The 21,191-nt window shown below is 44.0% G+C and overlaps 1 protein-coding gene across 4 annotated transcripts in view; it reads right to left on the reverse strand.

The window, feature by feature from the left end:
* TOM1L2 (target of myb1 like 2 membrane trafficking protein) overlaps positions 1-21,191 on the reverse strand; it is a 58,892-nt gene that overhangs the window by 6,146 nt on the left and 31,555 nt on the right. The window contains exons 8-15 of one of the 4 annotated variants that reach the window (XM_027780072.2): positions 20,468-20,601; positions 17,855-17,903; positions 16,620-16,743; positions 15,400-15,517; positions 13,402-13,477; positions 10,129-10,194; positions 2,785-2,844; positions 63-99 (exon numbers count right to left, since the gene is read on the reverse strand). In XM_027780072.2, the coding sequence (XP_027635873.1) occupies positions 63-99; positions 2,785-2,844; positions 10,129-10,194; positions 13,402-13,477; positions 15,400-15,517; positions 16,620-16,743; positions 17,855-17,903; positions 20,468-20,601 (664 nt within the window). Of the gene's footprint in view, positions 1-62; positions 100-2,784; positions 8,256-10,128; positions 10,195-13,401; positions 13,478-15,399; positions 15,518-16,619; positions 16,744-17,854; positions 17,904-20,467; positions 20,602-21,191 lie in introns of those variants that run through there. The other 3 variants (XM_005229008.4, XM_027780088.2, XM_013295942.3) reach the window with 3 other exon arrangements.

Here is a 21,191-nt window from a genome sequence, read left to right on the forward strand (position 1 = left end):
CAGATAATTCAGTTTGCGCACGAACCTGAGAATGGCTCATAGCCATAGGCATCTCTGCTTACCTTCGCTGGTCACTCCCTCTTCCAGTTCGTTTCCTTTCTGCAATTGGAACAAAAAGGCGCGTGAACACACAGGCAGTGCTTCACCTTCACTACTATCCTCTACACATGTTTAATGCAACTGGACAACTTCCACCACTTGTTTCCACACGCTAACTATTTGAGTAGGGTAACCTGGGGAAATTGCATGGCTCCCACATCAGGAGGCCAACGGTGACTGACATTTCAGTGTGCTGCAGAGCAAGAGGATGAACACTAGAGATGCTTCTGAAGATTGCTGGTGGATGGTTAAACTTTCCCCATTGGACCTGAATGGTAGTCCAGCGCTGTTTCCAACTTCAGACAGCAGGCCTGGGCAAAAACTGAGCTGAGTGAGTCACACAAACACTGTACAAGATGCCATCTTTTCTGTCACACGGTCCTTTAAAAAGTCAGGGCTGCGGTTTGCATTGCATCTTGAAATAAAATGCACTTTTAGCTGACAAAGGACACATGCTGCAAAAATAGTTTGGGGCCAACGCTCCTCCTGCAGGAGTTCATTTTAGATTTCATATGAAAATATAGCAGCTTTCCTGGCATCCACGCCATACAAAGACAAGAGTGGGCTGGATGAAGGATACTGATGGGCAGTTAGCATCTGTCCATGACATATGAAGGCTGGGATGCCAGGGGGTCAGTGCATTTCTACCAGATGTGTGCATTTTAACATGTGAATTTCCAACTGTGCTTCAATAAGGAAGTTAAAAGTCCAAGGATGTGGCATCCTCGGCAATCTATCAAGATGTTGAAGATGGACAAAAATACTACTTGAAAACCTCATGTTGAACCTGCTTTGAAAAAGACAAGTATTTGTCCATACCCTCCTCTGCCAGGAGAGTGGGAACATAGGGATCAGCCTCATGAAATTTTAATGCCTGATAAAGACACCTAGCACCTATTAGCTTTCTACTGCACAGAGGTTTCCAAAGGTACACACAGCAGCCCCTGTTTCACATGCAGAGGTACTGTTTGTTCCACTGTACCCCCAAAAAGGGTAGGGAAATAAATAACAATTAGTTACCCTAATCTGTAATTTGCTCAGCTGGGAAGCAGAGAACTGAAATGAACCATTAACAAAACAAAGGAGAGGGGGAACCTGGAGTGAAAACCAAAAATCCAGTCCAAACTTTCTCAGAGGGCATCTCTACGCTGCACCCACACAGGGTCAGGATGGGGACCTAGGTACCCAGGAGAAGGGAAGCCAGTACAGTCGTGGCTGCAGCATATGTGATCCACAGGCTTGTTCAGGCATTTACATGGCACTTCCCTGCTTTCCTCTTTTTGAGCAAGACTATCTAGAGGATAACAGATGTGCAGAGCTACCTCGATATTTCTCCGTAAGATCTTATCTCCTCATAAGTTAATTTAAATGGCAAAGACAAAAGTTTATTGTTTAAGCAGAGTAGACATGCTACACTTACTGTCTTTCTTTAACAAAATGAGACCAGTTTGTAATTAAATTTGAAAATGACTGCCTGTACTGAGGCCTGAAAAAACTACCTGCAGCTGAAAAGCAGTGACATTTCAAAGACAGCCAGTCAGTCTGCCAAACTCGAACACTGAAACCCAGAATCTGTTTAAGCACTTCAGGCGGCTTTGGAGAGCACGAGCGTTTTCTTCCTTTCAGTACAGTCAGCTCCTCTGGTGCTGGAGCGGAGGGCTGACGTGCTGGAGCATGCCTGCAGCGCTGCTGCCGGAGCCAGGGAGCAGAGCCCGAACCCCGCAGCTCCCAGCTAGGAGCCAAGCAGGCAATAGCAAGGGGCTGGGGGAGACCTTAAGGAGCAGAAAGTTACCTAGGAACAATATCTGAAGTTGGAAGAATGGAAGGAGACGATCCTTAGGGATATGGTGACCACAAGGAAACTGTTCAGTTCACTAAAACCACGTTTAAAAGAACAGTCTGAAACACAACCCACCACCTGTCCTCAAACTGCACTTGGTTAATTTGAGTCAGATGGTTACACTAAAAAAAAAAAAAAAAAAAAAAAAAAAAAAAAGACTGGAATAAATGCGTACTAGCTGTACCACTGCTTAAACCAGATGTGTATTGGTACAGCAACACAAACTCCAGAATGAAGGAAAAGCTACTTTTAGTTCCATCTTCTCTTTGTTTAATAATTACCAGACAATAATCATTTAGGAGAAACTGGAAGTTATAAACATTGGAGAGAGACTGTTATAAAGTTTTATTATCGCTATTATGAAACATGTCAAGATTGCTTGCCAATTTAACAAAGACATCTCGATTTGAAAGGAACTAAGCCCTGATCCAGCATCTCTTAAAAGCATGCCTCAACGTATGCATGCACTTGGACCCCGTCAAAGCTAACACTGCCTTAAGCATGTGCTTTAAGTCCAGTGGAGAACACTGGTAAACTTCAGCACATGTTTAAATGCTTTCCTACACAGAGACCAGAAACGTAGGATTTCTGGAACACATGCTATTCTGTGCTGTTAACATGGAGAAGTGAAAATAAAACAACTCAGAAAAAAACATTTTGATTGAATCGCTGAACATGACCCTATCTCCTGCTTAGATACTCCCTTCAAAAGGGAAATAAGCTATACAATTCGGAAGTTTCTCTGCCTCCTGTTGTGAGAAGTATCAGTAACTCAGCAATGCATTGAAAATTATCCATACAAGTGCTATTGCCCCTGTGAAAAATGAAAATATAAAGAGTCTCACCAAGTCGGTACTGAGCCACTCCTCAATGTCATCCATGACAGAGGACTGTGCAACAGGGATCTAGGGAGTGCAGCGAGAGAACAGCAAGGCAGGCAAAAACCAAAACACATCCACAATCATGGCCACAGAGCGATGGAAAACACCAGAAATAAGATTAAAAACAAAACAAAAACAAAGATGTAAGATGTGCTGGAAAAAAAAGGCAACAAAATATAAATGGCATTTCAAATAAAGAAACACTTGGAAAGGAAATTATGAACAAGAAGGCTAAAAAAACCAAGAGAAAGGTTATGGGGAATGACGTGACTTCATGCCAGTGTAAGATGGGTAACTTCTCGACCACATATTAAAACCATCAAGATGGACTGATGATTCTAATCTTGATCGTGAAAAGCTTTTAAGGGTAGAATACTGGATATCAGTTAGGTTTTGAAATGTTAAATTTACACCTTGTATTTTTTAAAATGGGTATTAGCCACAGTGAAGGGTTAGCAAAAAGAGGAGCTCAAAGTCTTCAGGCAACACTCCTGTGAAAAGTTTGATTTTCTCCACCGGTGGAAGCAGTCAGAGCCCAGGGTACACTGTCATGTTTCCTTCCAGATCCTCCTCCCACCACACCACCGAGCCTTGACAAACCTTGGCACACCAATCTGAAGGAAAACTGTCCCAGCTCCCTGTTGCCACTCCTCTGTCAAAGGTGACCCTGTTGCAGCGCAGGCAGCAGAACCCAAGGTGTGCCAGTGTGAAGTCTCAAAGGCAAAGGTGGGGAGGAGGATGGGGCAGCAGCTCCAAGAGCGAGCAGAGGAGGAGAGCACGGCACACACACCTCCCAGCTCCTGCTCCAGCACCACCTTGCACTGCTGCAGCGAGGCTCGCGGAGGCTCGCCCATCAGGCCTCCACAGATGGTTTAACAAAAAAGCATGGAAGGTTTGCCTCTCCTCCTGCAATAAAACCGCTCACATTATGCTCTGCAATTGCAACAGGCGGTGCAGATGCAGCGTGCCGAGCACTGAAGTGCAGCTATTTCACAAAGCACTACAGGCAACTGGGTCAGCGAAGGGAAATTACTGCGTATTAGGTGTAGAATTTCCTGACTTAACTACACTGCTTAAATACAACAGAGGGCTGCAGAAGTAAACAGGAAAATGCCACAATAGATCTTGTAAGGGCAGCTTGAAAAACACTTGGAAAGCAATGTCAGACACACAGGTTCCAGGCCAGAGCACGGCAGCTGAGCAGCGGGACTGACAGGCGAGAGACCTCACGGTGCTGGAGAGGCTCTCCTTAAAGAAAAGGTGCCAGGGGCTGTCCACAGCTTTGCCTGAAGCCTCTTGCAGGAAGAAGAGCTGAAAGAGGCTCTGCAGATGAATTTGCTGGGAGATGTAGTTTTCTCAGGGACTTCTAGCAGAGTCAGGCGCTGAACTAGAGGCAGCAGCACAGGCTGACGCTGTTTAGCAGAGCTCCTCAAAAACTGTTCCATATAATCAAGTGGCCCTTTGCACTGAGGTCGGTTAAGCCCTTGCCTGAGGCAAGATCTGCTAAGGTGGGTTAGCTGTGCCAAAGGACTGGAAATCCAGGGCTCAATCCAAAGCATCTCCCACCAAGAGAGGCACCAGGAAGATGGCTTGGCTCCGACTCTGCAGGTTGCACATACCAGATCCAAGAAGGGTCGGAGGTGCAAGTGGCCATTGTGCTTTCAGCAAATACATGAAGATCCCAAACAGAAAAGACGTTCCTGCAGTTTCCTTTTGGAACGGGCCACATTTAGAGTAATTGCCCCTTTTTAATTTGCAATACAGAGCTGAATCATGCACTTACAACGCTAAAACCGTGTGCTGAAGCTGCTTTGAGCTGGCCCAGATGGCCATTAATAAGAGGAGGGCTCTGGAACATCTTCCAACATGTTCCTTCCCAAGGACAAGTTGCAGCTTGTAGAACTGGCTCATTAGTTTAACAGCTTTGGAAAATACTAGCTTCCGAGATACAAAACAATGAATTTATTCAGCCTACAGCAACCTAAAACCTACTGCAGAAGTTTCACTGCTGTCTCTCTCCTGTATTGCTTAACACCACACACAGTAAGTAACACTTTGGAAGATGTAGCCTTCAGAGCTGTTGGCTAGTTTGCAGCTCAGAAAGGTACTTATGTTTAAGGATAAGAAAGCGTGTATGGAGGGAAGGAGGAAAATAGCAGGGTGGGGTGGTTTTTTGGTTTTTTGTTTGTTTGTTCTTTTCTGTAAATAAAATAGGAGCAGCTGTTCTGAAAAGCGTGGTGGTACCGCAGTTCCTGTATTAGAAAGAACAGCAGTTCAAATCCTGGTTATCCTGAAAACATGACAGATGACTGAGCAAGTAATGGATTCCTGAGAATTGCAGGACTCTTGCGTTTGCAGTCCTCCTCAAAGAACAGCTCAGCAGTATAGAAGAGTCTGTGCTGTTGTGCTTTGTAAGATTAAAAAACAAACAACAAAAAAGGAATTCTACTTTCAGATAGACCTACTTCACATAACAAAACAAAAACCCTCAGAAGCGCAAGAACACTTCTCACAGGTCATACATAAGAAGCAGAGAGAGCTGTAAGATAAACATTTGAGCTGTCAGCTGTTTGCTGTTCAGCACTGACCTTTTAAAAAGCTTCCCCCATCCTCCAGCACATTCACAAAAGAGTCAGGGGTTTGTATCTATCCCTCCTTCCATGCTCGAACTTCCCATTTCCTTTCCTCAGACTCTGAGCCCCATTTTCCCCATAAAACACGGGCTAAATGTATCAGGTTTACTTTGTTCAAGAATAAAGAGGGGGGGAAACTCTCAAGAGTAACTGGAAGTTTTAAAGTATTTTAACATAGTACCAATTTATATTTCATTTGAGACTGACCACACACAGAAGTTCATTTTTTGCTAGTCAGTTGTGAATTTGGCAAGTCTCCCCCTTCCAGAAGCCCTAAACTGAAAAATCCAGAGGGGAGTTTTGTTAAAACTAATCCCCTAAAACACAACAGAAGCAATGCAAAAATAAATTAGCTAGTTTACACATTAAAAAAGACAACAGTTTCTGGGAACAAACAGCAGTGGCAGCCACAGACTACACGGAAATGGCTCCAGAATGGGATACCGTCTTGTTAATACTTTGATTATGCAAACATACACGGTCTAGTGAAGCTCTCAGTCTTGGCAAGAGAGCTCCCCAGATAGTCAGAATTGGCTGCAAGAGCTGTTTTTATAACGATACTGTGATTTCTTTTTTAAAAGTCTATAATCCAAGTAAACAGAAATTAAGTCACACAATATTTTGGGGTACTTTAAGTAACTGGCTTTAATTAAAAGTTGGGCTCATTTTTCAAATTCCTTTTTTATTTAGTCTTTGGAAAATCCTACAAATGGGATCATCTCAACAGTCCTGAAAGGGAAATGGAAAAGGAGGGCTGGGAGAACAAAAGCAAGCGTTCAATCCCACAAAACCCACAGGAACCTGGAATTCAAGTTCATACTTATCTAAGCTAGATATTGTTGCTGTTCTCACTAGCAATCAAAAGCCAAAGAGTATTGCCAATGTATTTCCTCAGAAGTCACAAAATCCAATATTCTACCCTTAAAAAGACAGTTTAAGGTTATTATTATCACATTTTATTTCTATTAAAAATGATCCCGCTGGAAAAGAAGCAGGTATGAAATGACAATTCAGGTCTCTGGGTGAGCTCATTAATGCTCTTAAAATGTTTAACAAGGTTCATACTAATTGTTGCTAGACTACTGTCTTGTAGTAGCTTAGTTAATTCCACTTCTTTCTAGATGTTTAACAAAGCTGACACCAATACCTGGTTAGCTGCTGTTCACTCCCCTGTGTTGGTTAGCAATAGTAAAGAAAGCTCTGTCATTCCTACAGCAGCAGAATGACAGCACTAAGGTGCACGCTAGCAGTCTACTCCAGCTTACTACTACAGTTTTACCATCTATTGAAAGCTGTTGTGATCTTGAAATAGCTGCCTGGCCTCAATATTAGAACACATTTGACTTGCATATAAGGATTGAATAAGCTACTTGATTACTTGTAACTGCGTTGACATCACATAAGGGGGAAGGCAAGAGCTCAGGTACAGCATGTTCCCCACCACAGCCTGTTGTGCCCCTACAACCACCAGGCAATCTGGATCTGATAGGCATGTCCAGACAGCAAAAGCGTTTGTTCACACGGGGAATCAGACTGTCCCTGTAGAGTGCTCCATAAAAGGCCATGGCTGGCCAGGTAATGAAACCCACATGCTCTCCCGAACAAGGGAGCATGCACGCTTGCCTTCAAAAGGGGGAGGGGTCCTACCACACAAAAGAAATGAGAGCTTCGTACCTTTATTTCTCACAGTTTGGCCACAATTCAAGCACGTTTGTTGAAATACAGCATCTTTTTGGAGACTGTCTCATGTTACCCAAGTAATTTCCACATCTTCGATCCTATCTCTCTATTGAAGGCATACACAGCAGCATCCCAATTTGTTACTAATTAACAACATCTCAGCAAAGATTTCATTTAATCTTTGCTCACGTACCTTCACTACAGAGAGGAATTGCCACTCTAGCAAGGCATGCTGCTGGTGGCCAAGATGCAATGCTGAAAGCATTTGTATCACTTTCTGTGAATTCTAGTTCATTCTTCTGCTACTGTCCCAAATAATGTCTGTCCTGACATGGCAGCTTAAGCCAACACCTGCTTCTCACTTTTGTAACAAATATCCATTTGGCACGTGAGTGGGATGACAGATTATTCTAACAAATGGATATATTCACGCAGATCTCAAGAGCTGGCCAAACTCATGAGAGGGGAACTGGAATTACCTGGCAGCCTTATGCTAAAGTCTGTGCCTACGAGCTGCTGATGCAGACCCTGTATGACACCTGCATGGCCGAACTTGCAAGAGCCCAGACCTTACACTGCGAACAGATCTGGTACTGAACAGCTCAGCTAGCACGCCTAAGTCACATCTGAACCAGGAACATTTTCTGCAGATACCATTTTGTCTACGTTAGTTTTGTAGGCATAACTGGAATGGATAAAGTTTTGTGATTCCATGGCCCTGGCATCACCTTACCACCAGAACTGAGCGGTAGATTAAGCTGAAATGGAAACTGGGAGAGTTCACTGGGAGAGTACACATGGAGTCCCAAAGGAGCCTCCCTCTGCAAAGGTGTTTTGGTGAACTGGGATGCACAGAAATAGAGTGGGAAGAACTCAACCCTAAGCTTAACTGTATCACAGTTTGGACAGAACGTCAGATCACAAGGGATGTGAGTGGCACTCTGGCAGGTGGAGAACACCCTTTCAGTGGTCTCAGTGTTGTACAGGCACAGGTAACGGCCATGTCGACTCACCCCTTTTCTTTCCCCCTTCATCTCAGAAGTACTAAAAGTTACCAAAAAACAAATTACAGAAATCAAGTTCATACCTGGGATACTAGTTATTCCACTGGTACTGCAAATGCTACAAAGTCGTATTAATAAATACGGTTAAAGAACTACAGCCAGTTAAGAGAGAAACTGAGTTAAAGATTAGTTTAGTTTTATTTTAGGTATTTCTCTCATATTTAGCATACAAACAAGGTGACAGGCTTGTAAGAGCCAGCCAGACCCCCTTCCCTCCCCAAATCCATATGCCTCCATGAATGCTGCAGTATCCTTTTTCCAGACTGAATAACCACAAGCCAATGAATGAATATTGTGTTTGGTTTTTTAATAAAGCAGTGGTGCGAGTGGTGTGAATAGCAGGGGTGCCGATTTCATGCTTCCCTGCTCTTGTAAACAGTGGAAAGGCAAAGAAGAGGAACTAACTCAATCACTGGATTACTCATTATGGATGAACATCTATCAGTGACATAATACATCTCTGGCTGCAACAGAGCCACCAAACAGCAAGAGCCTCTGTGAACCACAGTATCAGGGGCAAAGCAAGCACTGCTCACTTTACAGCTTTTCACTCTCATGTTACAAGCTGTGTGTCTCTGACAAGCACCAAAAGGCAGCTCTGGCTCCCAGGGGTAGGTACCTACAGTTGGGCTTACCCACGCGTGCTAGCAGGCAAAGAACTGCTTTTGGGTGCTTGCATGGGCAGGCAGATAAAACCATATATATGCACGAGTCCAATCACTGTGCATTCGCCAGCCATGCAAACTTCTGACAAATTTGCAAGATGGCCCTCAGAAATAATCTGGATTAGCCCTAGGTCTAGAAGAATAAACACAAAGTGTTTCCCAGAGTTGGTGCACTTGGATATTGCACACACTGGTATTTCTCAACCTTAACTCTCTGGGATGTTTCCCTTTTTTCAGTCTGGGACATGCAAGGCTCTCCCTGGAGCGAGGTATTCCTGCTCCATGGGCTTCCTGATGCCCAGCCCCACATGCTGCACTGCAGGCACACCCCAGCCCAAAGGGAATTCTGCCCTGCACCTTTCTGAACAATGCTGCAGTCAGGACTGTCTCAGAAGGACTTTGTACAGTTAGGTCACATTACTGGTACTAATCTCAAATACTTAGAGTGATAGATTACGTTCTCCAAAAATACAAAGTTGGTCTTAGAACTTGGCTTTAAGGCATAGCTGAGGCTATTTTTTACCTGCCTCTGACTTCTGCACTTAAAGCAGGCTTTTGAACTTCTCTCTGCAAGCTTGTTGATGAAGGACAACTTCAAACAAGGTCAAAACGTGCAGAGATTCAGTGATCTTCAGAAGCTTGGTTTTATCAGAGGACTGGCATCACTAGACATGGGAATTAAATCCTTAAAGCCAGAAACACTATCATACCTTTTGGAATCTGAATCCTAACGCCAGTGGGGTGGAAGATGTCAGGCTGGGTAGCAGTTCCCCATTCCCTTGCTTTCATAAAGGACTATCCCTACATTACCCAATTCAATTAGGTATGAACCTAAAACTTCCATATGTTTATTCCAGACCATGAAATTAAGCACTACCAGAAAAAGGCTGCTTTAAAGACACACAGAAAGCATCCTCTTTAAGAACAAGATCCATGAGACTTGTGTTTATCCCTCGAAAAGTGGATACTGCAGAAATAAATCAAGACAGTATAAGGAACCAATTGGACCTCCAGACCACTTCTGAAGGTGATGTGGGATCCTACGTATGATTCAGTTGGTTACAGGCCTTTGTCCTGTATAAACCAGAAATTGGTGCAAATCTTTCCCTTTGCCCCAGGTAATGATGTAGGTGGGAAATAAACTCCTTGTACTGTCCGATTTCAAGCAGTTCAGTAGGGCAGGACAAGAGGTGAATGTAGGATGGTTATTCTAGGTAAAGGGACTGGGGTGGGCAGTAGGAATCGCTTCACTGGTGAAGTCCTCACCATTCCTTGTGTAATTAGCCACTTGTCTATGGGCTCCATGTCTGAGTTCCCACCTTTACCTCTCCTCTGTGTTGAGAACAGAAAGGTCCATAAAGAGAAGCCACAGCAACAACCCATGATAAAGTAATGTAACAATAGCAAGTTTAAAAAATTCACATGTACATACATACACACACACACCCCCCGTTGCCTATGGTAGCTTCTGGCAGCAGCTGCATTCTCCTCTGCTGCCTGTCAGCTCTGCCCGTGGAGGAACAGACCCTACACCGACCTCTGCACTTCCTACAGACAGTTCACAGAATTTTAGTGCTTCCCCCATGCTGATATTAAAAAAGAAAAAACCCACAAATAAAATCACTAACTAGTAGTGAGGCTGATGTTTGTCATCTTAGAAGAAGAAGTAGCGTAGGTTATACAACCTACTAAAATCAGTCAGGCTTTACTGGAAACACTATTACACACTGTGGAGTTTCCCCGTGTTTATGAAGCTGCGAGTTGCAGCACACCCCAGTTACCTCCCCGATCTCAGAAGACAGACTCTGCCCCTGCCTCTACAACAGCTCTAATAATGGTCTTGAGCAGCAGGGTAAGTAATGGCATTTGCTGCAGTGTTCTGGCAGTCTTTCAAACTGCCCCTCTCGATGAGCGGCAGAGGTTAAAAGGAACACTCATGCATCCAGTTCCTCGGAGCAGGTTGCAGACTGCATGGCACAGCAACAAAACAGCTCTCAAGATGGCTCCTTGTCCTTCAGCATCCCACGCCTGAGCCAGGGCCCGGATGCAGAGTCACCTCTAGCTCTGGAGGGGTTGCTCAGCCGCAGCAGACCGCAGCAGTTCCAGCCCACCAGCCCTGCCAGAACTGGGCTGGCTCAGCAGAGAGCCACCGCTGTGTTTACGTCTGTCCATCAAGATACCCATATACGTGGGATACTTCTGTCCCCATTACCACAGGTAAAGGATTACAGCTGATATCCCTGTTAAGTCTCATTTCAGTACTTGTGCTGAGGACACACACACACAAAAAAAAAAAAAGAGGGGGAAATCACTCCAACTTCATCTACTATCTGTGTAACACTAGAGAATTGTTTCTTGGACACCTCTCCTCCCAGTTGTGATCATGCTACAGCTCTGTGGCAACAAAAGCAATTCCCAACATGGAAAAGCAATATCAAGAAAACAGTGTATTTTTAGCTCATCTTGTTTCCAGCTGCTAAATCATATTAAGACAGCTAATGCCACGTGATCAGCCATCTCTCTACAGACCATTCTGAGAATGACTACATTAGAAATGTCGGATGTGCTGAATTTTACCACTGGACAACTGTGCTGGAACAAGATGTGTGTGAAGAATGTGCTGCAAAGCTTTTGGCTCCTCCCTAGAGCTGTTCTTAAATTAGCTCTCTACCCAAATTAACACGTGTGTTTCATTTACTGAGCACTGCCAGTTTTTTTGCTACACATGCTGCGGCTGGTAACTTTAGGAGAGTTTAATTTTTATTTCCTTTAAGAAGAGACACCCAGAAGCCTCACAACACTTGACAAAATAGCATTCAGTTGACTACTGAAAGACTGTGTTGCAAAACAAGCTATTCTGATTACATGATATAGTCATCAGGACCTTTGAAAAGAAGATGAAAGTCTCTCCAACATCTCCGAGCCCAAAGTTCCACAACCCATAAAGCATTTGCCCCAAAAAAACTTTGACCGTCAGATTAGCTTAGACACAGCCCTTTGAACTGACAACACTTCGGGCAGAGCAGCAGCTACGCGGGTGTGAATGACACGTCGCACTGGCGCCTCAAGCAGAATTGGCTGAGAACAAAAGTGTTAATAAATAAGGACATGACCCCGTGGCCACCAGGGAATACAGCCCCCTTGACCAGGAGCTAAATGCACGCCTCTTGCGTTTGATTAGCCACGAACAAAAAGCGGAATCTCAAATCCTTTCCCAGGTCCTGCCAATAACACAGCTCAGTGGTACTGGGGGCTTGGGTTGTCACACTGGCCTCAGGAATTACTCTTGCACCCCCCTTAACATATTTCTGCCCCTGCCTCCCCACGCTTCCCCCTTTTCCCTCAGTACTGCTGCCATGAGCTGCTGTGGGGTTAAGCTTGAAACTGGTCACGGGGCTGACCTGGGTTACAAAATGCCCTTTTTGCAAGAGGACAGGGACAGGAATAAGCAGATAGATTTGTGGGTCAGAGGGATGCTCCATTAAAAAAAAAAATAATAAAAAAAAATCATTGCTGAAGCCCTGCTACCACTGAACTATGGCCCAGGCAGGCAGGCAGCTGTGATCTGACCCCAGCTGGCTCTGAATGCAAATTCTCCCTGGCTCAGAGCACAAGCTGCCAGGCATGCCAGCTGCCCTGAGCACTCCCATTTCAACTTATGAAAGAACCAGGGCGGGATCAGCCAAGGCATGGGGAGCTAATTCTCCATGGAGGAGGGAGGCATGTACATGCTCGGCTGGCTCTGCCATGCTCTCTAGTGGTCAGCACAGACCGAAGTCAGGCTGGGAAAAGGCTCTAAACTTGCTCTGTCATCTAAAAACTTAAGACACAGCTGAGTACAAAAAAAAGCAGGACAGTTTTAAACAGCAGTGTGGGTAGAAAGGGGTTGACGGATGATCTGAAAGCTCTTTTCACTTCTGCCTTCATCAAGATATGCAGACAAAGCTGGCCAAGCTCACACTCTCAAACATATTTCTAGCATCAGCTGCTGTGAGGTGACAGCACATGGGCATCTTCTGCCCACACAAGATAGCAGGAGCCTGCCCTGGGACAGACAGAACAGACTACGTGCAAGGCGAGTTATGGCAAAGCCTGTGAAGCATTAAAAGTCTACGTAATTTTTTTCCCCCTGTAACTTGCTTGTGTATCCATGCACTTAGAGCAAAGTCTAGTAGATTAAGACTGCATCAACTTTCATAAGCAAAACCAAACCAAACAAATGCATACTAGTGTTCACAAGATGTTCCCCACATTCTTTTCAGCAGTGATTCCAGTCAAAGAGCTGGACCCCCCAGGCAAGCTGCAAGAACACAGGAGAATCTACCCACTATGATTCTAAAGTCTTTTAGGCTGATGTGCTAAGTAGCAGCTCTTTAGAGATCATTACTGAGCAAGTACTTGCTCCTAGATATCAATTTGAAAATCGCCAGTACTAGCGTGTTGCTGGAATACAGAATGAGAAGTCTTGGTCAAAGCAGCTGCCTACAGCTTGGATCCCACGCATGGCTTCAGATAACAAAACACAGAGCAACGACCTACCCCTCCTGTGTTCTGTTTTCGAACATCCAGGGCAGATGCTAGTCCTTTGACAGCCTGTGGATCCTCATACGTTACGCTGAAAGAAAGGAACAAACCACAGAACTAGAAGGAAGTCCAGCAGTCACCCATGCAGAACACACTTGCTACTCTGATTTACTCCCCTGGAAATCAGAAAGCACATTTTTTTTTCTTAACCAGACTTCAAGTGTACTAATGTATTCCAAGAGGAGGAGCGTGCTCTATTATATAAAGACCATCCATCAGTTTCAGTAAACATGTTGAAGCAAGAAGAGCAACATCAGCATTATGAAAGGTAGGCAAATAGGTTACGAGACACCATAAGCATGTCCAAGAGCTAGCAGGGGACTATGAAAAGAGGCCTGAGCACAGATTACGTTTTGCAAAGCTCTGAAGATGACATTTGGAAGCCTGACCTTGATGCATGCATGGGGGAAGGCAGAGGGAGACTCAAAGACAGATGAAACATAACTAAGCAACTACAGCGAAGCATACAAAGAAACGCATTATTTACAGAGGTTGAATTTTTTAAAAGCTTCTTCACTTGCTATGCAAGAGGGACATGCAGCAGTCAGGTGACAGAGGCAACAGCATCATTTCTCAGAGCACTGTGGTGAACCATGAGCTGAAGCAGATGCCAACACTTGCCCATAAATCAACCCCTGGGAGGAGCTGTATGTCTGAGCAGGAGCAGCACCTTCTCTTCCAGGGTGCTGGCTTCTCCCAGGCTCTGAGCACAGCTCCCAGAGACTCTCACCTACGCACCACGGTAAGTCACACTCACATCTTTACTGCCTTGCTGCTGCTCCATTTATACAGCGTACAATCCAAGGAAGATATAGCAATCCTCTCTTGTGAAATCATGGACTGATATGTGCTCCTTGCTCCATTAGCTCACAGAATGAGATAGAGGTGCAGTGTGGGAAGACTAGTTTCATGCTTCATTTAGCACAAGAGACAGAGGGACCTCTATTAGATCTCTCTGCAATGATTCTCCTTTCTGACTATACGTTAGGGCTTTCAGCCTGAAATCTCCAGTGGTAACGTATGCCTCAACAGTAGAGCATGTCTCCTGAACACTGCTGAGGCAGTACCAATAGCTATATTGATAATGGCAAACAAAAGATCCTAAATAAATGAGCTGGCTTGAGTTTTCCAGGACTGGTAAGTTTAGCTTGGACCTTAGCAAATTATCAAAAACTATTTAACAAAATTTCTTAGTCTGAAACAAGACACTGATGATGTGCCAACTGCTGGTAGCCACTGCATCTGAAACCAGGAAGAGGCAAGAAATAATATATGAAAGAAAAATACCTAAGTGTATCTTTCAGTGAATCTCACTTGACAGGTATCAAAGGATTTCTTAATAAGTGCGTAATTTATTTTACATTAAAATAATTTGGTCTTTTAAATGCCCTTGAAAGTTTCAGATTTGCAGCTCTAGAGATGCAAGCCCTATGCATATAAACAAGTTAGGGATAGCATGGCAGCTGGATGAGCTGCACTGCCTTGACAGCCTGCGAGAGCCTGACTGCTGGGCCAAAGGGAGAGTTTAACTGGATGGTAACTCTGTTTCCTAGCCCTTGATGACAGTAATTCAGTCACCAAAGCATATCCATGACCTTCAGGTGAAGGAACCTTATGCTCCGGTATCTCAAGCACGGGCCAGGTGGATAGGATGACAAACCTCTAAGAAAGGAAGCATCTACAGAAGTAAAGGCAAGTGCATTTTCAAGTTTCCAGTGAGCTCGTTATCCGAGACAGTCAAATACCATTACTCAGTAAGCCTGCTCTGGCCAGCACTTCTCCACTGGCTCATACTGATAATGACCAAGAGGATAGGGATTGCATTAAAAGCACAAAAACATACATCAAAACTACTTTTTTAGTCTGGAATGAAGTCAAGAAGTTTCAGATTTATGCTTTTAGAAAACAGCAATATCGTGACTCAACCAGCACTAAAGACAAACTCCAACATACTTCTTTCGCTGCTCAGCCAAGGAACTGCCTCTTGTCTGTGCAAACATGTCGAAGTCATCACGAGGATTACAGTGTTGTAGAGAGCTGAGCGTACCACTGACGCTGTTCGTACCCAAGTCTGCAACCAGAGGCAAAAAAGCAAACCAATGAAATAGCAAATCACATGCAAGCACCGCTGCCATGACTATGTAGGTTACAGAGAAAGTCATTAACAACCACAGGACAGCTATAGATATCTAGTCAACAGTTGCAGCACTGAGCACAGTTCTGGCCAGAAGAGGCTGGAGGCTGCTAATCGTGCATTTCTTAAAAGACAAGCGTAGAGATTGTCTTACTCCTCCTGGAAGCACCACACCATAAGTACTCCTCATCAAGAAACCAGCATTTGGTAATTGGTGAGCACCCGCTGCCATCTCATTCTGAGATATTTACTATTCACTAACATGGTCTAAAATTTTGGGCAGGGATACCAGTCCTCCCCACAACGTTGTCTCTCAGCTACTGACTGTGAAACCAACAGTTTCAAATCAAGCGGTATGATATTGGCACCATGCTAAAAGAGGTGAAGAACCTTCAGTCAAATCAAGTGATCCTATCAAACTGCTTTGGTTTGATTTAATGTAGAACAGCTAACAATTTCATAATACTTTTCATCCAAAGATTTGAAATATTATCTGTAGAAGGGGAATCAAGAATGTTCACCAGACTGATTTCATGGAGAGCTATACCTCAGAAGAAATAAAAGTAGTAGTACAAATTTTACCATGAACAAGAACTTGCACCCTTTCCTTCCGTTTCCCCTTTGGTTAATAAATCCCTCCCTCTGTGCCAGCCTAGTTCCCAGTTACAGATCATTCCAGTGCGGAGGAGTGGGAAAGCCTTCCTAATCCTGTAAGTCACACACCCAAACCTTCCAAAGGCTACCGACACGACTGCATTAACCAGGCAGTGGAGAGCCAAAAGGGAGCCAGAACTCCCTGACCCACAAGTGAAAAATGGCTCCTTGTAAATCCCCACAGCCCACTGTGATAAGGGCTTGTACTGGGCACTCAGATTGGTCACAGGGACCTCAGCAACCGCGCAGACTTGCTCCCACAACCACACACCTGGATTGCCTAGCAGCCCCTGTATGCTGTTCAAGATCCACATGCTGGTTAGGCTTGAAAAAGTCCATGCATCGCAGCCTCACGTTCATCAGCACTGTTTGATCAGGTACTCACCAAGCCCTGCAAGCTGTGAAGAAAGTGAAGATGGGGGTGCTGAGTTTCCAACCATTGGGCTCACTACAGCTGGAGAGCCAGGACCCAAATCTATTAAATTATCTTCTGTCACCTCATTCAGTACCTGTTGGGACACAAGAAACACAGCAAGTTACACATGCCAGACAATTCCTGTTGCAGTGCAACATTAGCCAAAAAATAATGGGTACTTCCTAAAAAGATATCTCTTGCATATTGCCAAATGGACCAGTCTCTCAGATACTACTGTGATAAGCACAGGACAAAAAGGGTCAGGCACCAAAAAACCATCAAGTTCGACTGCTCAGCACCACAGGAAGCTCTCCTGGAGGTCACTGATATCTCTCCAGATTTAGCTAATGTGTCTGTGTTCTCCACCTTTTAACACTGGACCAACAGACCATCAGATCCAAGTCAAACTGAATTTGCTACCATCTTCCACATTAGGCATAAACTGTTTTCAGAAACAAAACTTCTTTGTTTTGACTAAAGTTACAATGCAGAGCCAGTGCTGAGGTTTGCATCACACTGGCAGTAGAAGTGGTAATCAAACAGGCAAAGTAGAGAGGAAATGGTTAGAAGAATGCAGAACAGAAAATGTAATAGTCCTACATATGAATTCATTATGAACTCAGATCTTGAACATTATGAAACGACTATAAAATAGTTTTCACTGTAAGAGTAATTAAAACTGTGACTTTTCAGCTTGGAAAGGGGTTGCTGAAAAAGGAGATGAAAGGGCTTCCTAAAATTATGAGTGGCATGAAGAAAATTAACCTGAACAGTGGTTAGGTAAGACACGGTGAAGAAGGTGGAGCAAATAAAAGTCATTAAGTGACTTGCTCAAATACGAACAAAATATTTATTACATATAAATACTCACATAAGTGTGTGCACACATAGTGAAACTGTGGAACTCACTGCTCAAGGACACTGTGAATTCCTAAAGCTCACATGGACTCAAAATCAATCAAAAAAGTTAAAGGAAAGAAAATCCATCATGGATTGTAAACACAGATAGATGTTTCAGTGTAGCGTCTTCTGAGCTAAAGTTGTCATTTGCTGTTTGCCACATTCTTACACTCTTTTCCTGGTATGCACTATTAGCTGCTACAGGCAGGACACAGGGCTAAACAGGTAGAAGGTCTGATACTAGTGATATTAGTCCAGCTAGTACAGTGTACCTGCTGATATAATAAATGGAATTTGGTACTTACTCCATTGCTGGCATTTTGTGTTGAACGTCCCGATCTGTATCGTTCAAATCTGTTTAAACAAAAACAAAAAAACCACCCAACATGGGCTATCAAAGCCACCAAAAACCAATGAAAACCACAAGTTTACAACAAAGCCACGACATGCTTGCCACTGAAGATTTTGTTGGCTCAAGGGGGAACCCTGAAAGCTTTAATTCCAAGCCAGGACAAAGAAAGGATAGTTGCAGAAGTTGCATTCTTGGCAAATGTAGATATCAAGTTGACTAATCTGATCCTGCAGCACACACATGCCTGAAAAACACTGTAGGTTTTGTCTTTGGGTTGTTTTGTGGTTGGGTTTCGGGTTTGGGTTTGGTGTTTTTTGTTGTTTTTTTGTTTGGGTTTTTTTTTTTGTTTGTTTGTTTTTGTTTTGTTTTGTTTTTTTTTTATTAAGTGCTTTGTGATAAGACTATTCTGTTAGCCAAGGGACAGGAGGAACTGTGGCAAGATTGATGGTCCCAGCTAAATAAGCTGAGCACCGCAGCAACTCTTACTCCCACTTAACAGCTCCCTCTTGCTGCAATACACGTAAATTAGAAGCCATATGCACGCTAGCACAGCCCTACCCAGGCAGCACATGGCAAGGGAAACAACGATTAGCAGATTCATTTCTTAAAACATTCTGGGTCAACCCAAAGATCGCCAGAACCTATGTTCAAATAGGTTGGTACTTTCCAAGAATGAAAAGTAATGACAGTGGATCAAAATTCTCATACTTCTTAGGGGAAGAAGCCTGGTTAGTTGAGATGCTGTCTCTACTCCTTCCCCGAACGCATGTGCATCTGGGACTGCAAACCTACACCCAGCTTTCAGGAACTCAAAAGGGCAGGGGGAACCACCTCCTCCCAATGCCTGTCTGAGGTCAGTCCAACCTCCTCCCTCATGAAGAAAATCACCGTCATTTCTCTGAGGTTAGAATTTCTCCTCATTTAAAAGTAGTTTCACGTGTAACCTCTCTTTTCAGTAAAAAGCCCGTAATATTCATATGACCCTGTGGGTTTTCTCCCATATGGACAAAATACAACAGGGAATCTCAAGCGAACTAAAATGTTTTCTTAATGTAACAGAGAAAAATGCAGACTTAAAAGGCAGCAAAACCAAATTCAGGCCCAAATTTCAATTTTAGGAAACTGTGGGTGTCTACTATTATTGGAAATCCAGCTCCTTTAGCTGGAAACCTAAGACACCTCCCACCTCATATTTCTCACCAAAAGGCTTATGAACCACACGTTCATTTCCATCCAAAGCTTCACAGTGAAGGCCAGAGCTCCTGCTTGAGTCACTGACAGAGCTCGGCACCCATACGAGAGACAGGCGTGATGAATGTGGAGCTTTTAGAATAGCAGAGGAGGAATGGAATTTATGGAAATGCTCAGACCAGTGCAGTTATTCTACCACAAATTGCTTGCTAACATCACTCGGCTCACCTTTCAGGGTATAACGACTACAAATACATTAGCTCGAGTCAGCAAAGTTGCAGATGGAGGAAAACAGAAAAAATATTAAGGGTGGCCAGACTAAGCCCTAGTGACAGTTACACTCTGCTACTTGTAGAATCATGCTCGTGCATGAAACATTTCACATAAAAAGCCAGCATTTGTTTCAAAGTTTGCCCCAATCTTCTCTGAAGAACTAAATCAAAGGCAAAATCGAGGCCACTGAGCCTTCTTTCCAGCCTGTGCCATGACAGCACAGATTCACAGATCTAGAGTCTAATTTATTTTTAAAAGCTTGAGAAACAAAGCCCTGTGCTAAGAGCAAGGAACAAAGGGTACTCTTAGTGCCTCACTCCCCAGGCCTGTCATTAAGGGGAAGATTAAACTTTCCCAAGACTCTGTATCACGTGTCACCTACTGCAGCAGATGTGGCTGACAGCGCCTTTGTCTAACATGTCGAAAGTCCTATGACCCAAGTCCCACCCCTGGGGATGATTCCCGCAGACCAGCTCTTCAAAACCTCAGCTCGGTGCAAGACAGGCTTTTTTCAAGATTTTATGTGTTGCTTACAAACAAAACCCTTAGGTGCACAAAGGTCACGCCCACCTCAGACAGCTTCCCTCGCACCAGTACTGGAACTAGAAAGCTCAGATACCAGAAGACAGAGAGAGCTCATGGGAGCCTGCTTAAGTAAGGCAGGAAGCAGCACAAGCACGTGTGCAGAGCCCAAGCTACCAAGCAGAACTAGTGACCGTGGCTGTGCTATTTTTGGTCCCAAGTCCCTACATCTGTACAGCACCACATACCAGGGACTTGCAGACTCAAGCCTCTGCTAGTTCAGAGGGTTTTGCACAAGGTTGCCCTGCATTTTAGGGATAAGCCCCACAAAAAAAATCAATGGCTAGGACACACACACAAAAAAAATATTAAAATCACAGTATTAAAGGAAACCACTGAAACAGGAATGTTACCATAAAAACCATAGAAAGACTTTGTAAATGCTTTCTGTGGTTTGGTTCTCTGCACTTTGTTACACAGGACCACTGGCCCAGATGACCAACTCTTGTCAACTGACCTGTTTTACACTTAAGTGAAAACCCAGAACGAACGTAAATAGTTAATGGAAAAGGTGCCCCACCTTTCATATCGGAGGAAGACATTGTTTAAATCATCGTTCACATGCAGCAGTTCCTCTGTGACTTCTTCATTGGACACTCGTGAGATAAGCTCCACAATTCTCTGCTGCATAGCTCTACAGGTTCGGTTCAGTTCCTAGGGGGAATGCATTGTGCACACACATTCTGATAAGCAGCTAGCAATAAGTAGATCTTAGTTGAGCCCTGTTCACAGTCAAACACCGTCCCCCAGCTGAGAAATACTAAGACAAGTTTATCTTTGCATGATTAAATGTCACCCAAAAGCACATCTAATCAAACACCCTTCAAGAGACGACGGCATAAAACCTTGAGAGCCTATTTACAATTCAACATCCTGATTCTTCTTTAACTCCGAGTACTTCAAAAAATAAATACCTGTATTTTAGTGATCTGTTTTAAGAATAAAACATGTTAATACAACAGCTTTCCAGAAGAGAGCTTTCAAGGAAAATTCAATCTGCTCTTTTTGGCAGTATCATCCTTGAAAACTAAAAGCAGAACAAGTTGGGGCGGGGGGGGGCCCATAGTTCATCAGGGCTACCACAAGTAGCTGAGCGTGTGCTAGGAAGAGAAATGTTGGGGACACAGAACTTACTAACTACTGAGAGCATGAGGGTGAACACAAAAGACTGAGCAGGAGCATGAAAAGATGGGGACTCCACACACACTTCAGTACTGAACTACACACACAAACATTCTCTTCAA

This window comes from Falco peregrinus, chromosome 5, assembly GCF_023634155.1.
Source record: "Falco peregrinus isolate bFalPer1 chromosome 5, bFalPer1.pri, whole genome shotgun sequence".
NCBI lineage: Eukaryota > Metazoa > Chordata > Aves > Falconiformes > Falconidae > Falco > Falco peregrinus.